At 43.9% G+C, this 18,998-nt stretch overlaps 2 protein-coding genes across 6 annotated transcripts; one reads left to right on the forward strand and one right to left on the reverse strand.

Moving 5' to 3' along the window:
• The first annotated feature begins 17 nt into the window (after positions 1 to 17).
• Positions 18 to 8,077, forward strand: irf9 (interferon regulatory factor 9). 3 transcript variants are annotated; one of them, XM_020508910.2, is made up of 10 exons: positions 18 to 161; positions 929 to 987; positions 1,349 to 1,471; positions 1,607 to 1,787; positions 3,765 to 3,913; positions 4,006 to 4,090; positions 4,270 to 4,323; positions 5,733 to 6,128; positions 6,244 to 6,359; positions 6,707 to 8,077. In XM_020508910.2, the coding sequence occupies exons 2-10, from the start codon at positions 931 to 933 to the stop codon at positions 6,713 to 6,715; spliced, it is 1,170 nt and encodes a 389-aa protein (XP_020364499.1). In that variant the 5' UTR covers positions 18 to 161; positions 929 to 930; the 3' UTR covers positions 6,716 to 8,077. The 3 variants fall into 3 exon arrangements, with proteins under 3 accessions (XP_020364499.1, XP_020364498.1, XP_031652544.1); XM_020508909.2 differs by having other exon boundaries at positions 6,739 to 8,077; XM_031796684.1 differs by lacking the exon at positions 4,270 to 4,323 and having other exon boundaries at positions 6,739 to 8,077.
• emc9 (ER membrane protein complex subunit 9) lies at positions 7,793 to 17,495 on the reverse strand. 3 transcript variants are annotated; one of them, XM_031796685.1, is made up of 7 exons: positions 17,145 to 17,495; positions 14,632 to 14,835; positions 11,858 to 12,054; positions 11,603 to 11,679; positions 11,378 to 11,447; positions 11,139 to 11,233; positions 7,793 to 8,422 (listed from the first exon to the last, which is right to left on the reverse strand). In XM_031796685.1, the coding sequence occupies exons 2-7, from the start codon at positions 14,723 to 14,725 to the stop codon at positions 8,242 to 8,244; spliced, it is 714 nt and encodes a 237-aa protein (XP_031652545.1). In that variant the 5' UTR covers positions 14,726 to 14,835; positions 17,145 to 17,495; the 3' UTR covers positions 7,793 to 8,241. The 3 variants fall into 3 exon arrangements, with proteins under 3 accessions (XP_031652545.1, XP_020364518.1, XP_031652546.1); XM_020508929.2 differs by lacking the exon at positions 14,632 to 14,835 and having other exon boundaries at positions 17,145 to 17,485; XM_031796686.1 differs by lacking the exons at positions 14,632 to 14,835; positions 17,145 to 17,495 and adding an exon at positions 16,579 to 17,107.
• Between the last annotated feature and the right edge of the window lie 1,503 nt (positions 17,496 to 18,998).

The raw sequence follows: 18,998 nt of genomic DNA on the forward strand, positions 1-18,998 counted from the left end.
CCTGCTGTAGTTCTCTAAAGTCACGTGATTTCGGGGAAAGGGAGCGCCTGCCTCTGCTCTGCGGGAGGCAGGCGAACAGCCTCTGGATTTTCCAGTCAAAAGTACAGTACTATGCGCTCATAATCCGCTCTATTGAAGAATCCGAGGAAACGCAACCTAAGGTAAATGAAACTATTCACTTTCATCACACTCTTTCTAAATATGTGGAAAAGTGGTATGCAAAAGAGTTACACTTCATTAGCAATTTGTTTATTTATTAGTTTGATATATTTAGATGGTAACTTCAGTAGTTGATTTGATTATAGTATCGGCTCTAAGCATAATAGTTGCTTACATTCATAAATAAAACATAAATATTGTTGTTTCAGCTGTTTGAAGCTGATGTAAAAAGCCGAATGTAAAAAGAGCAAAAAAACGCAACTGGAAGCATAGAAATGGCTCTCATAGAACGGATCTACCGCTTCTCAGATATGCATTCAATGAGAACCTAGCCTTTACTACTGCGCCTTTAGGTAGCTATTTGTGCAAACATACATAGCAGTTTGCCAGTGTGAATGTCCTCAGCTGAACTACACACACACACGTCACGCATACATAATCAGTCATGTACTCACAATATTCGTTATCTTGCTAGCACTGCTCTTACAAACAAACTCAATATAATACAGTATCAGCCTATGTAGGCAGCAGGAGGTTGGTGGCACCTTAATTGGGGAAGACGGGCTCGTGGTAATGGCTGGAATGAAATCAAACACATGGGTTAATGCCATTCCATTAGCTCTGTTCCAGCCATTATTATGAGCCGTCCTCCCCTCAGCAGCCGTCCTCCCCTGAGGTAGGCCTAATACTATGTGTATAGTTTGTATGACACAATTATATATATTTTTTTGCCAGACTAGATGGAACTAAAGTTATACTGTTTTCACAGCTATGGCATCTGGGAGAATTCGCTCAACCCGCAGACTACGCTCCTGGATGGTAGACCAGGTGAGTGTTTGAGGATGATTTGTTCAATAGTTCCTTTTGAGCAAATTAATGTGTGTGCACTAACAGCTGTTTGTAGTGGATGTGTCTGAGCTGGTACACCATAGTGACCTGTATATTTGAGTCATTTAACTGATGCTCTTATCCAGAGAAATTAGGGTTAACTGCCTTTCTCAAAGGCCCATCCATTGATTTTGATTTTTTATACCTAGTCGGCTCAGGGATTCAAACCAGTGACCTTTCAGTTATAGGGCCAACATTCTTAACCGCTAGGCTATCTGCCACCACAGTTAGTGTACTGTCTGTCTGGGACATGGGTTGAGTGAGTGTTGTCCTGGTCTCACCCCCACCGTGTCTTGTGCAGGTCAGCAGTGGGAAGTACCCTGGCCTGATATGGGACGATGACGCCAAGACCATGTTTCGTATCCCCTGGAAACACGCTGGGAAACAGGACTTCCGCAGTGAAGAGGATGGTGCCATCTTCAAGGTCCTGACACTTTATCAGTACTATCCCTAGTTCGTTAAGTCGTCATTTTACAGTAGCCCCTTGTTATTTATAATCTATTAAAACATACAGTAGGCATTATTTCCTGAGCTGTGAGTCTAAATGCCTCATCCATAGGCATGGGCGGTGTTTAAGGGGAAGTTGTCCGATGGGGGTCGTGTGGACCCTGCCTCCTGGAAGACCCGGCTGCGCTGTGCTCTCAATAAGAGCCCGGAGTTCAAAGAGGTCCCCGAGAGGTCCCAGCTAGACATCTCCGAACCATACAAAGTTTACTGCCTTGTACCGATGAATGAACAAGGTGAGAGACACACAAACACACACTGTGAGTTAGTTATGCAATGTTTATTTCTACCCCTCTTTTACAATGTTCCAGCCATTATCTTTTGATCTTGTGTAGGAATCTACAGTATAACCACATCCTCATATCCACTATCTGGGAACAGACCGGGTGTAGCAATGTACATTCATTAGGTTTGAGGAAGTTACACTCGAGGTTGAGAAGATTTAGATTTTTAATACTGGCCAACTCCATGACCACATGCATTCAGCACTCTACAGTTGTGGCCAAAAGTTGAGAATGACACAAATATAAATTTTCACAAAGTCTGCTGCCTCAGTTTGTATGATGGCAATTTGCATATACTCCAGAATGTTATGAAGAGTGATCAGATGAATTGCAATTAATTGCAAAGTCTCTCTTTGACATGCAAATGAACTGAGTCCCAAAAAACATTTCCACTGCATTTCAGCCCTGCCACAAAATGACCAGCTGACATCATGTCAGTGATTCTCTTGTTAACACAGGTGTGAGTGTTGACGAGGACAAGGCTGGAGATCACTCTGTCATGCTGATTGAGTTTGAATAACAGACTGGAATCTTCAAAAAGGAGGGTGGTGCTTGAAATCATTGTTCTTCCTCTGTCAACCATGGTTACCTGCAAGGAAACAAGTGTAGTCATTATTGCTTTGCACAAAAAGGGCTTCACAGGCTGCCAGTAAGATTGTACCTAAATCAACCATTTATCGGATCATCAAGAACTTCAAGGAGAGCGGTTCAATTGTTGTGAAGAAGGCTTCAGGGCACCCAAGAAAGTCCAGCAAGTGCCAGGACTGTCTCCTAAAGTTGATTCAGCTGCGGGATCGGGGCACCACCAGTACAGAGCTTGCTCAGGAAGTGCATCTGAGTGCATCTGCACGCACAGTGAGGCGAAGACTTTTGGAGGATGGCCTGGTGTCAAGAAGGGCAGCAAAGAAGCCACTTCTCTCCAGGAAAAACATCAGGGACAGACTGATATTCTGAAAAGGGTACAGGGATTGGACTGCTGAGGACTGGGGTAAAGTCATTTTCTCTGATGAATCCCCTTTTTGATTGTTTGGGGCATCTGGAAAAAAGCTTGTCTGGAGAAGACAAGGTGAGCGCTACCATTAGTCCTGTGTCATGCCAACAGTAAAGCATCCTGAGACCATTCATGTGTGGGGTTGCTTCTCAGCCAAGGAAGTGGGCTCACTCACAATTTTGCCTAAAAACACAGCCATGAATAAACAATGGTACCAACGTATTCTCCGAGAGCAACTTCTCCCAACCATCCAGGAACAGTTTGGTGACAAACAATGCCTTTTCTAGCGTGATGGATCACCTTGCCATAAGGCAAAAGTGATAACTAAGTGGCTCGGGAAACAAAACATCAATGTTTTGGGTCCATGGCCAGGAAACTCCCCAGTCATCAATCCCATTGAGAACTTGTGGTCAATCCTCAAGAGGAGGGTGGAAAAACTAAAACCCACAAATTCTGACAAATTCCAAGCATTGATTATGCAAGAATGGGCTGCCATCAGTCAGGGTGTGGCCCATAAGTTAATTGACAGCATGCCAGGGAGGATTGCAGAGGTCTTGAAAAAGAAGGGTCAAAACTGCAGATATTGACTCTTTGCATCAACTTCATGTAATTGTCAATAAAAGCCTTTGACGCTTATGAAATGCTTATAATTATACTTCAGTATTCCACAGTAACATCTGACAAAAATATCTAAAGACACTGAGGCAGCAGACTTTGTGAAAATTAATATTTGTGTCATTCTCCAAACTTTTGGCCACGACTGTACTCTACTATAGTTCCCTCAGTCAGTCCAGAGGGACATAGTCATACAGGGGTCAGCGGTGCAAATTTTATCAGAGCAGCAATAACTCCACATAGTTTGTAGCTGTTGAGACAACTTCAAAGCAGGCTAAATTGCAGTAAACAAATTGCTAACATATGGTGCCTTTTCTCTTCAGTGTTGGGGAATGTTAAAATAAAGGGCCGAGCCAGAGCAGGAGGGAGGAAGAGAAGGAGCAGCGATTCAGATAGCGAGGAGGAGGAGGTGAAGGAGGAGGTTGTGGTCAAACAGATGAAAGAGGAGATCATCACCGCCCCAATCACCATGGTAGGTCTGGCATTTTAAAGACAGAAACAAGTTCTAGAAACATTTGGGATGTATCTCTATTGTTTATGTCAATTTGTGTGTGTTTTTATCAGTCTGTTCAGGAGATTGATGAAAGTGTTCTTACCATCCAACAAGACCAGTTCGATCAGCCCTTGGTCATCCTGAAGAGCGATGGGAGTAAGTCTTTTATGTCTTACTAACTCAATGTCATGTCTGTCCTCCAAATGTCTGTCAAACACTGAATCTCTGTGTTAATTTATGTTGGATCTCTCAGCCACTGTTTCTCCACTCTTGGGAGTTCTCCAATAGCATGTGGTTGATTGACATGCTGTTGATATTCTGTTGTCTTCCTCTAGCGGTCGATGAGCTCCAGGTGAACGTCACTATTGAGACCGTCCCTCCTCCTGGAGGTAATGCTATGCAGAAAGGAAGTCAAATCAGCTTCTCAATCACATGGGGGCCGATTCTGACCTGAGTTAAGTGCACGTAAATGGAATGCATTTCCATTTTTATGCACTTTTCTCTCTACTCGTATTTTGACCTTAAACTTAAGCATGAGAATAGCATGCTATTCACCTGCTATTTCTCTGGGGTGGAGATTGAATAAATGTAGGTGTGTATAAAAAAAATGTTGCCCCAATTTCGTGTTATCTAATTGTCCCATCGCTGTAACTCCCGTACGTACTCTGGAGAGGCGAAGGTCATGAGCTGTGCGTCCTCTGAAACACAACCCAATCAAGTCGCACTGCTTCTTGACACAATGCCCGCTTAACCCGGAAGCCAGCCGTACCAAAGTGTCGGAGGAAACACCATACACCTGGCGACCGTGCCAGTGCGTTACTGCACCCGGCCCACCACAGGAGTGGTACCTTTTTAGTTAGAATTTTGTTGACAGACTCACTAGAATATTTTGAGAGAACACGTTCAGAATATTAGGGATCTTTGTTGTTGTTGTTGTTAGGTTAGTGTGCCGCCCCATTGGTCTCCCGGTCGCGGCCGGCTGCGACAGAACCTGGACTCTAACCAGGATCTCTAGTGGCAGAGCGATGCAGTGTCTTAGACCACTGAGCCACTAAGGAGGCCTGATATGCCTTGTTCTGACCTCGACTTAATTCCCTCATAATTCCACCACCTTTAGGAGTGAGGAAACCATGAATAACATCTAGCGAACCTACTGGTATCAAGTGGAAAAACATCTACTTTATTTTTTCAGATAGAAATAACACCATTCTTCATGTATTTTAATTTACAACTTTATAAAAGCTAGGTAAATGAGTAATCCGTTTGGACAAGAGAATTGTAAATATAAATGACTTGTTTTAGATATACTGTAGTTTCCTAACCCTAAATAATCTACAAGATCTACCAATTTGTACTGAAACGGAGACAAATAAGCATATATCTCGATGGCTTTCTTTCATTGATCCCTAATATTCTGAACGTGTTCTCTCAAAATATTCTAGTGAGTCTGTCAACAAAATTCGAACTAAAAAGGTACACCGTATTTAAAGGGATGGCTTAAGTTAAATGTACTGGAGACCCTATTTAATTTAAACTCCATGAAATATTCTGTTGGCCAGCAAGTGGGAGGGTTTTCAGCTGTTGAATTACATTTGTTAAGAACGCGCCCGCCTGCAAAGCCTGTTACGCACCTTCGTGAGGCAAGTCTGAATAGGAACTATTGAGAAGTGTGTAGGAAAGGCGTCATTTCCTAAACTGGAATCGGGCCCATACTACATGAACTATTCCTGCTCGGTCTCTCATTCACTCTCATCCCTTCTCTCCTCTCCTCTCTCTCTCTCTCTCTCTCTCCCTCCAGCACGGGACTCGTTCCATGTCTTAGTGAAATACATAGGACAGGAGGTGCTTAAACGTGAGGTCATAGGCAGCGATGTCCGAATCGCCTACCTGCCCTCATCACCTGTTCCACCCTCCCTGATGATGGGTGGGTTCCCACGCATCCCCCTCCCAGAGTCCCCCTCCACCCTGACCTCCAGCCCTGGCATCGGACCTCAGCTCCAGGCCCTCTCCACACTGTTGCCCTTCATGGAGAAAGGGGTGATCCTGACCTCCACGGGGGCAGGGATCTATGCTAAGCGCTACTGCCAGGGCCGGGTGTTCTGGACAGGGCCACATTCAACCACGACGGGACCCCACAAGATGAACCGTGCTGTGGAGCCCGTGCTGCTCTTTGACAGAGAGGCTTTCAAAATGGGTGAGTGACATGGTGCTGCGCACTCTCTCTTGGTGAGGATAACCCACTTCTTTGTGGGCCCCTTATTGGATATTTCAGCAGTCCGTGTGTATTTACTGACTGCGTGTTTCCTTAGAGCTGGACCACTTCCGCAGTTACGGGGGAGACCCTCCTCAGTGTGGCATCACCTTGTGTTTCGGAGAGGAGTTCAGTGCCACAGAGGACCCATCCAGCAAACTCATCATCACACAGGTACAGCTGAAAGCTTTTCCTCACTTACTCATAAATAACTGTAACACCTGTTCAAATGTAAACAAAAGGTGCAGTAAATGCCTTACCTTAGAACAGGGTTTCCCAACTGGCAGACCCCCAAATTGTCTGTTGGACATAAAACACTGTAAAAACACCAGCAAATCAGCTCCAAGTGATTTTAATTTGGGACGTCTGTTCCCAAAATATTCCCACACGTAATAAAGAGATATGTGATCGTATACAAATGTAAGCAAGGTTTGAAATGATTGGATCTAGTTGATGATCCCTGCCTTAAACTAAGGTTTATGTAAGTACAGGATAACTACACGTTTCTCTGTGAATTAAAGAGGGACTGAACCACGCACCCCCTCTTCTCCAGATAACCCTACCCTGGGCTCAGCAGCAGGTCAAAGAAGCTGAAGACTTCCGGGAGTCAATGACCTACCTCCGCGACATAGCCAGCCAATCAGGAGATGTCACCATCAACCTGGTACCAGTGCCTTACCCCTGAGCATCTGATCACAGGACATCTCGTATAAATTAAGAGTGAAAAAATATTGAAGCACTATCTGATCTGATACCAAGGGCTCAATTCAATCCGTGTCGCGGAAATTCAGCGCAATTGAAAGGCAATGTTCCTGCGTTAGCGGAGACTGCATTCACGGTAAACGCTGCATAAGTCGGCTCAGTCGGAAATGAGTTTTACATTTCAATCGCACTGAACATCTATGATACGGATTTAACGGAGTCCCAAGCCTTCTCAGACATGAACCACTAGACTGAATAGCACTACATGGAATGGAGACATCACTTTGGTTTAGCCTTCAGGATTGCCCTTTACCAACCCGATCACCTGGTGTTATACTATTGGTCTAAATGATATCCAACTCACTTTGGCTGTGTTTACATAGGCAGCCCAATTCTGATCTTTTTCTACTGACCAATCAGATCAGCTATGAAAAAGAGATGATGTGATTGGTCAAAAGATCAATTAGTGGAAAAACATATCACAATTGGGCCTTTTTATAGGGAGTCAGAGACTTTTACTCCTTATTGCTGTCTTTATGAATGCTGACTGTGGTACTGCTTCAGATACCTTTCAGGATCCTCCTCATGTTGTTTACATAGTCTGTGATAGCGTAACTGTTGACAAAGCTGTTGTAAGTAGTGTATGAGATTCTCCCAAAACAGGCTCAGAAAGCCATAGTAGGGCCAAAGTTCAGTTATTTGATCATCACCATGTCAACTGTTCGAGGCAGGAAACCAACTTGTCTGTCTGCGGTTTTGGTTTCTGAAAGTGGTAATGCTTGTTCAGCACATTTATATTGAGAAAAAAATATTCATATACTTTATCTCTTCGTCATATAGAAATGAATCCAGGGGGGGGGGGGCTCCTTTCTCTTATGAACACAATATCACATGAATACTTTAAATAGTTTGTAGATGTAGTTTAATGAGTTGATAAGCTTACACACTCTGAAAGCAGTGGGTCAGGATGTACGTAATGTTGTGATGCCATTGAACTATGAGCACGGCTTTGTTAATGGTTGTAAGTGGGTTAACAACATGGCTGCTGGGTTTGACACAAGGCACACTCTGGACTGAGAATGTTGTTAGGTGGAAGACTGCACAGATCTGTCAATATTTCAGTTATTTATGCATGTCTTGTTGTCAGTGTTCTGCCTGACCATATTAAAAATCTATTTCATATTTTGAAATTATCGTGGATGATGTGCTTATTTGGCTGTTAGATGGTAATAATAAAAATAAGATTCTTAACATAATATGTGTAGTTTCAGCAGGTTTAAGACATACCGTATATAATTCCAACTATTTAAATTTGAAAGATGTTACTCAAAAGTTAGTTATCTACAAGCTTATTTCAAACATTACCATTGGCTGGTGAGGCAAGCTCTGCTATTTTGGCATTCAGTTTCTGATTTGTCCAGTCCCTAGTGATGTCGTCCAAATGGCTGTCAAAATCAACTAATAACGAGTGATCTCCAGAGTCCAGCAGCTGACTGGCTATGTCCCGAGTCTCCTCCCACTGCCGCAGCATTATCCTGGGGAAAGAAAAGGTATCTTTAATGAATGTATACTTCAAATAAATGTATATTTTTCTAACAAATAATTTTATTTGTCACATGCTTCGTAAACAGCAGGTGTAGACTAACAGTGAAATGACAACGGGCCCTTCCCAACAATGCAGTGAGACAAAAGAGAATTAATAGAAAAATAATTACACAAGGAATAAATAGACAATAAGTAACGATACCTTGACTATATACACATTGTACCAGTACCGAGTCGATTTCCCCGGGGTACGAGTTAACTGAGGTAGATATGTGTATATATAGGTAGGGATAAAGTGACTAGGTAACAGGATAGATAATAAACAGTAAAAGCAGCATATGTGATGAATCGAGACAAAAAGGGTCAATGCCGATAGTTAGTTAACAAATAGCTAGCCGGGCTAATTATTTAGCAGTCTTATGGCTTGGGGGTAGAAGCTGTTCAGGGTCCTGTTGGTTCCAGACTTGGTGCATCGGTACCGCTTGCCGTGTGGTAGCAGAGAGAACAGTCTATGACTTGGATGGCTGGAGTCTGACAATTTTTAGGGCCTTCCTCTGACACCACCTGGTATAGAGTTCCTGGGTGGCAGGGAGCTCGGCCCCAGTGATATACTGGGCCATGCACACTACCCTCTGTAGAGCTTTGTGGTCTGATGCCAAGCAGTTGCCATAAACAAGTGGTGGTGCAGCCAGTCAAGATGCTCTCAATAGTGCAGCTGTAGAACCTTTTGCAGATCTTTTCATCCTCCTGAGGGGGAAGAGGCGTTGTCGTTGCCCTCTTCATGACTGTTTTGGTGTGTGTGGACCATGATAATTCCTTAGTGATGTGGACACAGAGGAACTTGAAGGCCTACCACCGTCGTGTTCTCTGCAAACGTATTGATGGTGTTGGAGACGCTCGCGGCCACGCAGACCAAGCACGCTCCCCTGTGGCGGATGTATTGTTACCTACCCTCACTACCTGAGGCCGTCCCGTTAGGAAGTCCAGGATCCAGTTGCAGAGGGAGGTGTTTAATCCCAGGGTCCTTAGTTTAGTGATGAGCTTGGAGGGCACTATGGTGTTGAACACTGAGCATTCTCACGTAGGTGTTCCTTTTGTCCAGGTGGGAGGGGGCAGTGTGGGGTGCAATAGAGATTGGATCTGTTGGGGCGGTATGCGAATTGGAGTGGGTCCAGGGTGTCTGGGATGATGGTGTTGATGTGAGCCATGACCAGCTTTTCAAAGCATTTAATCTCTACAGATGGGAGGGGGCAGTGTGGGGTGCAATAGAGATTGGATCTGTTGGGGCAGTATGTGAATTGGAGTGGGTCCAGGGTGTCTGGGATGATGGTGTTGATGTGAGCCATGACCAGCTTTTCAAAGCATTTCATCTCTACAGATGGGAGTCCAACTTTTGCATTCTTGGGCACAGGGACTATGGTGGTCTGCTTGAAACATGTAGGTATTACAGACTGGGTCAGGGAGAGGTTGAAAATATCAGTGAAGACTGGTCAGCTGGTCAGCACATGCTCTGAGGACGCATCCTGGTAATTGATCTGGTCCTGCGGCCTTGAGAATGTTAACTTGTTTAAAGTTCTTTCTCACATCGGCTACGGAGAGCGTGATCACACAGTCGTCCGGAACAGCTGGTGCTCTCATGCATGGTCCAGTGTTGCTAGCCTCGAAGCGAGCATAGAAAGTATTTAGCTCATCTGGTAGGCTCATGACACTGGACAGCTCGCGGCTGGGTTTCTCTTTGTAATCCATGATAGTTTGCAAGCACTGCCACATCTGACGAGCATTAGAGCCGGTGTAGTAGGATTCGATCTTGGTCCTGTATTGACGCTTTGCCTGTTTGATGGTTCCTCAGAGGGCATAGCAGGATTTCTTATAAACGTCCGGATTAGTCTCCCGCACCTTGAAAGCGGCAGCTCTAGCCTTTAGCTCAATGAGGATGTTGTCTGTAATCCATGGCTTCTGGTTGGGATATGTACGTACGGTAATTGTGGGGACGACATCGTTGATGCACTTATTAATGAAGTGGATGAATCCCGGAACAGTCTGTAACTGAACATCCGCTTCATCGGACCACTTATTGAGCAAGTCACTGGTGCTTCCTGTTTGAGTATTTGCTTGTAAGCAAGAATCAGGAGGATAGAGTTATAGTCAGATTTGCCAAATGGAGGGCAAGGGAGAGCTTTGTATGCATCTCTGTGTGTGGAGTAAAGGTGATCTAGAGGTTTTTTTGCCTCTAGTTGCACAGGTGACATGCTGGTAGAAATGAGGTCAAACGGATGTAAGTTTTCCTGCATCAGTCACCAGCCACTTGGAGCACCGCCTCTGGGTGAGCATTTTCTTATTTACTTCTGGCCCTATACAGCTCGTTGAGGGCGGTCTTAGTGCCAGCATCAGTTTTGTGGTGCTAAATAGATGGCTACGAATAATATAGATAAATTCTCTTGTTAAAATGTATGGTCTACAGCTTATCATGAGGTATTCTAACTCAAGCGAGCAGACTTCCTTAATATTAGAGATTGTGCACAAGCTGTTGTTAAGAAACACACACCCCCTCTCCCGAGCTTCCTCTTCAATACAATGTAGTCCTACATAGCTGCTACAGCCACAGCTACTGTAGCACCATGTACTTGATAGAGGTGTGATATCAACAGAAAAGCAAATGGTAATTAACTATCTTGAACGAAGGATAGCAGAGATGTCAGATCTTACGTGTGTTTGTCTTTGAGGGTCCAGCGTGTATCTTTTCGCTCATACATCACGATGGGAGGCACCCTGTAGTCAGGAGACATCTTTCCACCATCAATCTGACAAGCCACACAGGTCACAGTTAGAGAGAAGGGGATGCAGACACACATCAGAAAGATTTACCAAAAAGCTGCTGCATTGTGAGCTTGGACACACACACACAATAAGGAATTACAGACAATAAAACCACAGTGGATGCCTACCATTAACAAAACTGCATTGTTACACTGCTCTGCGATCTTGTCTGCAATCTTCAACGCACATGGCGTAGGGCTGCCCAGCGAAGGGGAGAGAGAAGGAGCGGTTATTGTTTAACACAGGTGATTAGCATGTGATAAGCAGGCTAACAGGCCGCTGAAACCACATGATAGAGAAATTAACATCTACAGTATCAATGGTGAAGCTGAACCACAGTGGGACACACACACCTGCTGTCTGACACACAGGCGTTGGCTTGGTAGTAACCTACAATCCTCTGCTGTGTCTGTGCACACCATACATCCACCTGAAGCAAAGAAGGTATGATACATTACAGCACATAAATACATGACAAGCCAAAAGACTGATCCACACTGTACATGCACCACTGCCAGGTAAGAACGAGTAGTTAGGCTACTTGTGTTTGATCATTTCTGACATACTGTATGTTGGACAGCAAAGACCACAGGTTATTGGGTGGTTACCTGTGTGAGAGCCAGCTGGGTGATGGGAGCCAATGGTAGGTGAGTGTGAAGCAAGGGAACGCAGTCTGTCACACACACAGCACCACCTGCTGGGCTGGATGACAACAACAGCCCATTGACACTGCACCGTGGAAACAGACAGGCGTGCAGGTACATCTTCACATAGGCGAGACAGGACAACTCAACCTCCCCCATGACTGTAGACAGAAAAGGATACACAGATCTGAGAACATGCAGCAAAACACCAGGCCAAAAACACTAGTCAGGGCTTGATTTTAGCAAATTGATGACAGAAGATGTAATGACATGAATGCTGACAGAATAAATAATAAGATTTAGTAATAAATCCTTGTATTACAAACTCGCTGGATGACACAATAAGGACCCTTTTCAACTGCACTAATACATCCAACCAATATTGTTAGAGCCAGGGAGGGATGCCCAAGCAGTTAGATCAAAAGCCACACAGCAAACCATTGTTTTGGACATTGATTAAGTGCTCTAGCTAGCTAGCTTGTCGCCCCCTTGTTAAAGAAGTAGAAAGGATAAGCCGGGTCAAAGACAGCAGGAGAAATGGAAGTGAGTGAGGGCGAAGTATCAGAGGGGGTAGGTGTGGTGAAGTTCTCGGAGCCGGAGCCTTGCACTGAGGGTCAGGATAAAGATGAGTCTGTGACAGTAGGAGTGACTTTTTTTCCCTTTTTTTTTTAAGTGGACCATTGCCTTTTGGCTGATCCATTTGTGGTTTCAGAGAGGGTGAAAACAGTTGGGTGCTGTGGAATCGGTGAGGGTAATCAGAAGTGGTATGATGATAGCTGTTTGTGTTTTTGCTGGTCGGAGGGAGCAGGAGCTCCGCGTTAAACGAATGGGGACAAGAGATGTGAATTATTTTGCTCTCGAGAAAAGGGTGCCAGTGAAAGGCGTGATTACTGGGTAGCGGTAAATGTTAAAGTTGACCAACTGAAGAGGAAGATTCCCTTGTTCTTTTGAGTTTTGATGTTGAGTCTTTGCCAACAAAGTGATTAGGATATGTAAGTTATCCTGTACAAGCTTTTGTGCCGAAATACATTACGTTGTTATTAGTGTCAAGCTTATGGGCTTTTGGCAGCAGTGTGTAGGAGGGAGGTTCCTAGGAAGTGACAAGTGTACATAAGGACATGAGACAAAGGAATGTGTAGCAATGGGGAAAGTAGTGGTCTGTGTTAATTGTATAATTGTAGGGGTGCCCATGGAGCTGGGAATCAGAAGTGTCCAGTGCAAGAGAGGCAGGTTGAGGTTCTGGTGACAGCTAGAGGTATTTGGGTGTATGAGACTTGACATCAGAAGAGTTACAGGGTAGGGTGTGTTGAGTGGTGGTATCCCATCCTTTCAGGCTGTTGGCCTGAGGTAGGACTAGATAGATTTAAATAGTGGGGTAATGGTGGTGGGTTTTAGCGAGTGCAGGGTTAGATGGTAGGGTATTTGTCGATTTTTTTTTTCTCCAAACAAAGTATGAGAAATATACTCCAGTCTAGTAGGTGGCAGTAATGCAATATTTATTGGAAGACAACCTCCGTTATACGTCATTGAAGAAGTACCACCACAGAGTAGTGATGGGCATTCCGGCTCTTTTCATTTAGCCGGCTCGTTTGGCTCAGCTCACCAAAAAGAGACGGCTCTTTTGGCTCCCAAACGGCTCTTTAAAAAAATATATGTTTTGTATTTTTTTTAATTCAAACAGTTTGTGATAGTTTTGACTGATTGGTGTTAAAACAATTCTAATTAAATTATTAAATGAAGTCGTACACTACCTTAACAATGTATTTAAAAATGCATTGGTTTGTTATGAAAAAGAATGCTATTAAACATTTAAAGTATAACTTTTTTAATGTATATTAAAAAGTGCATATAAAATGTAACAATTCAAAACGAATACAATCTGAACAACATAATAGAATATTGCACCATATCAAAGAAAAATAAATATCAAGGTGCAAAACTGCAACATCCCACATAAAACATTAAACTGGTCACTCTTTTCTCTCTTCTTTATTGCCATGTTATAACCAGCAGCACACAGCTATGCTGAACATATTTTGCTTTTATGAGAAATTTGCATTCAGTAATGCAAGCCGCCTCACTTTCAGGGGGCTGATGCGGTTTCTTCTCTCAGTAATTATTTGTCCCGTTTTTGAGAAGACCCTCTGAGGGAACAGATGTGGCCATTATGCAGAGTCTCCCTTTCATGACTTTAGCAAGTTGTGGGTAGACAGAGGCCTTGTTCTTCCATCAGCTCAGAGAATCTGCAGATCTTTGGAGGGGCTCCTTCATTATGGCATCTGCTGAGATTCCTTCCTGCTGCATCCCCAGTTGCGCTCTCGTCGAACAACACCCAAACAGCAGACGTTTGTGGCACTACTGCTGGTGCTTCTGCTCCATCTGATCCCTCTTCTTCCTGTGGGGCTGTCCCTCCCTACTGCTGAGGTTATTCTTTAAAGAGCCTCATCAATCGCTCTGGAATCACTGAGGGCTAACTTAAACCTGGGTTCAAGTGCAGCGGTTTCTGTCTATCAACTCTCACATGTCCTGTGGTTACATTTTCTTCTCTCTGGCGGCTGGCTGTGATTCGCTGCAGACCCCGACACAAGAGTATCATTTTTGAGGCTGTCACATAGCTGAAGAGAACAGTAACTTATTAGTTCAGGTTCATGTTTTGTCTACTGATACTACATTCTCATCTACTGATCATATACATATAATACTGGATTAAATAATGATGTAATAACTGCTTACTGTACCTCTCTCCACTGATCTCCTCCACCACCTCCCATTCATCTTGGGTCTGAGCATCAACAGGTGCATTGACAATGGCCAGGGTAGAGATGATGACATCCTTTGCCTCAAGGAACCACTTCAACATATAAAATGTTTAATTCCACCTTGTAGAGCAGTCTTGTTTAGGCCTCAGCTCAGGCATCCCCATCTGGGCAGCTACTGTGCTCCTGTGGAAGTATTCCACAGCTGCTTTCGCTTTGTCCACAGTGGGCTTCATCACCTTCAGAGCATCTCTTACAAATCAGGTTTATTGTGTGGATAAGACATGGATGATGGGTCCATTTAAACATTTTCATAGCTTCGGTTATGTTAGCTTCATAGTCGCTAACACAACAGACCACTTTTCCATCTACTTGTCATTCTCAGGCCACTCAACAGTTCCTCTGCTAAGTTCTCTAAGGTGTGTCTGTCACTGAACTCAAAGCAGTCCAGAAGACAGCTGGACACTGAAGAATCTTCAATGAAGTGACATGTAACTGACTTGTAAGAAGTGGTTACCCTTGATGTCCAGCAGTCAGTGGTAAGGCAAACTGCTGTAGCTTTTTGTACTCTTTCCTGCACTGAAGCCTGTGTACATTTAAATTGTGTACATTGGATTTAGGCTATTGCTATAATTTCTAAAAACCTGTCCTACACCATCGTAAATTCCTGGAAATAATTTTTGCCAATGCAATATCAATTTGGCCTTGTTATGCTACAGACAGAGACTTTGGCATAAACTGGTCCATAGAAGACTGCGTTGCTGTGGGTCGCAGAGTAGGCCAACTTGACTGAGTGGATACATCTCCACGTGTGGCGATGCTGGCTCCACCACTATCACTAGCAGGCCCGCTAGTTTCTCGCAGCTCCGCTACAGCTAGCTTCACAGTTGGGTGCACAGTTCGCATACGCCGGTGTAGGTTGTGCGTAGAACCTGCCTTATATGAGATTTTGTTTTGGCAAATTCTACACAGTGCTCTAACATTGTCTACATTATTAAAAACGCATCCAAATGCTGTGTTTTCGACTCATTTTTTCACTTCCCCTCTCTCCTCCGCTGCTAAGTGTGTGACTGTGAGTTGGCTTGGCCCTCCCTCGCGCATCTTTGGATCATTGGTTGACACTGCGCGTCTGATTGACAGGAACAACAGGTGAGGCTGTTAGTCTGAGCAGACAGAACGAATGTGTGTGCGCTTGAGCATTTAGGCCTATATTATTTTATTTCTTTTTTCGTTCTTTGAATTAGTTCATTCCATTCATTTAAATATTTTGATTATTCATATCTTAATTTTGTATTTCTTTTTAGTAATAGATTCGGCTCTTCTGATATGCGAGCCGGCTCCCAACGTTCACCTACAAGAGCCGGTTCTAACTCGTTCGCCAACTAGTGATGCCAATTTAGCAATTCTGTTGCTAGATTTTAGCAACTTTTCAGACTACCCTGGTAACTTTTTTTCAAACAGCACCTAGCAACAAATTTAGCTAAATTTAAAAATGTATTTTGAACTTTTAGCAACTTCTGAAAAGTGACTCAAACGCTAAAATGCACGCATTTTCCATCTAAATGACACAAAAACGTTTGTCACAACACACGTGCCTGGCTGCAAAAGTGCGTTGTGAGTGACGTCAGCAGCAGGCGCTCAACCAGTGCACAGGCAGCAGCAATTTCAGCAAATTGCAAATCATTGTTGGCCGAATAGCAGTCAGTCGACGAGCCAAACCCAATGAATATAGTTGGTGACGAATGTTTGATCTTGAACAGAACTTACAACATCAATTAACATGTCTCAATCAAAATTGTACGGCCAGAAGTACAGAAAAGAGTGGGAGTCTGTACCTGAACAAATGTCAAATCATATTTTTGGCCGAGATGGCCGGTCAATTTGAGTAACGTAATTTAGCAACAAATCAACCTGCCTCTAGCAACTTACCCTGAAAACGAGTTGGCAACACTGATACCAACCCAGAGGGGCAAGGTCGCGAGGCTGAACAGACCGGGCAAAGGTTTGAGAAGTGAAAAATGATTCCTTAGTTAATTTTCTGGAAATCTGAGCGCACAATCTAGATTCGAGCCAATGTATTAAATAGTTGAACATGTTAATACTCCAACCTCGTGAAAGTGACGAAATTAAATTTGAATTGAGTAAAAAACGACTTCATATCGGAATGGCTTTGATTCGACGGCCTGCACTCACACGCATGAGCTTAACTAGCCAACGTCGCCCACAAGTGTGGTCGGGGATTTCTATTGGAGAAGCAGTTCTAGCCCATCTTCATACTCTTAGGTTTCAGCCGGTCTTTGTTAGTACTCAGCAAGCTAGCTTGCCAACATCAATGGTCAAAAGGCCTGCCTACGTAGCTAGTTATGGCCAGTAGAAGTTCAAATAGATCTGGGAAAGTATATACTAGCTAACGTTATATAGATATTGGAGAAAAAAAACATTTTATGATAGCTAGCTAGTATAGCTAACAGTTGGCTACCTAGCTAGCAACTTACCGTCAAAGGATATTATTTCTTGGGATGAGATTTTAGAAGACCAGTAAAGCAAGCGTCCGGATTCAAACTCAACTGTCTAATATTGAATATATGGATAATTTACAAACATGTGCACTGTGGAGCAGAAGCTTCCTCGATTGAGCAAATTTCCTGTTTAGTGCCCGCCCACCTACAGCATCTGCATTTGGGATTGGTTGCAATAGTGACTGTCAAAGTCTACTGGCGTCTCTGTATTATGCCAATCATTTGTTACTGGACCCCATTCGTTCAAGCAGTGAGGCGTCTTCTCCTTGTGGACATTGTTTGGCATACCTTGTAACCCCATAATGCATTTTTACATGGTTTTGAAAAATGTACAAAATAGTAAATTGTAGTACAGCCTGCTCCCACATCAGTTTGTGCCGTCTTGTGAACTCATATAGACAACTGTAGAGCCTCTAGCCCTGCTCATTATTTTTATTTTATTTTACCTTTATTTAACTAAGCAAGTCAGTTAAGAACAGATTCTTATTTTCAATGACGGCCTAGGAACAGTGGGTTAACTGCCTGTTCAGGGGCAGAACGACAGATTTGTACCTTGTCAGCTCGGGGATTAGGCTACCACTAGGCTACCCTGCTGCCCCATTATACCTTATCTAACCTTTCAGTTCCACCACACATGCGATGACATCACCAGGTGTCAATGATGTTTCTAGAGACAATATTTCTCTCATCATCACTCAATACCTAGGTTTACCTCCACTGTATTCACATCCTACCATACCTTTGTCTGTACATTATACCTTGAAGCTATTTTATCGCCCCCAGAAACTTCCTTTTACTCTCTGTTCCGGACGTTCTAAACAACCAATTCTCATAGCTTTTAGCCATACCCATATCCTACTCCTCCTCTGTTCCTCTGGTGATATAGAGGTGAATCCAGGCCCTGCAGTGCCAAGCTCCACTCCTGTTCCCGAGGTGCTCTCTTTTGATGACTTCTGTAACCGTAATAGCCTTGGTTTCATGCATGTTAACATTAGAAGCCTCCTCCCTAAGCTTGTTTTATTCACTGCTTTAGCACAATCTGCCAACCCGGATGTTCTGGCCGTGTCTGAATCCTGGCTTAGGAAGACCACCAAAAATTCTGAAATCTCCATTCCGAACGACAATATTTTCAGACAACATAGAACGGCCAAAGGGGGCGGTGTTGCATTCTACTGCAGAGATAGCCTGCAGAGTTCTGTCCTACTATCCAGGTCTGTACCCAAACAATTTGAACTTCTACTTTTTAAAAATCCACCTCTCTAAAAACAAGTCTCTCACTGTTGCCACCTGCTATAGACCACCCTCCGCCCCCAGCTGTGCTCTGGACACCATATGGGAACTGATTTCCCCCCATCGATCTTCAGAGCTCGTGCTGCTAGGCGACCTAAACGAACATGCTTAACACCCCAGCCATCCTACAATCTAAGCTTGATGCCCTCAATCTCACACAAATGATCAATTAACCTACCAGGTACCACCCCAAAGCCGTAAATACGGGCACCCTCATAGATATCATCCTAACCAACTTGCCCTCTAAATACACCTCTGCTGTTTTCAATCAAGATCTCAGCGATCACTGCCTCATTGCCTGCATCCGTAATGGGTCAGCGGTCAAACGACCTCCACTCATCACTGTCAAAAGCTCCCTGAAACACTTCAGCGAGCAGGCCTTTCTAATCGACCTGGCCGGGGTATCCTGGAAGGACATTGACCTCATCCCGTCAGTAGAGGATGCCTGGTTATAAAAAATAAAATAAAAAAGCCTTCCTCACCATTTTAAATAAGCATGCCCCTTTCAAGAAATTTAGAACCAGGAACAGATATAGCCCT

The sequence above is a fragment of the Oncorhynchus kisutch genome, linkage group LG18, assembly GCF_002021735.2.
Source record: "Oncorhynchus kisutch isolate 150728-3 linkage group LG18, Okis_V2, whole genome shotgun sequence".
NCBI lineage: Eukaryota > Metazoa > Chordata > Actinopteri > Salmoniformes > Salmonidae > Oncorhynchus > Oncorhynchus kisutch.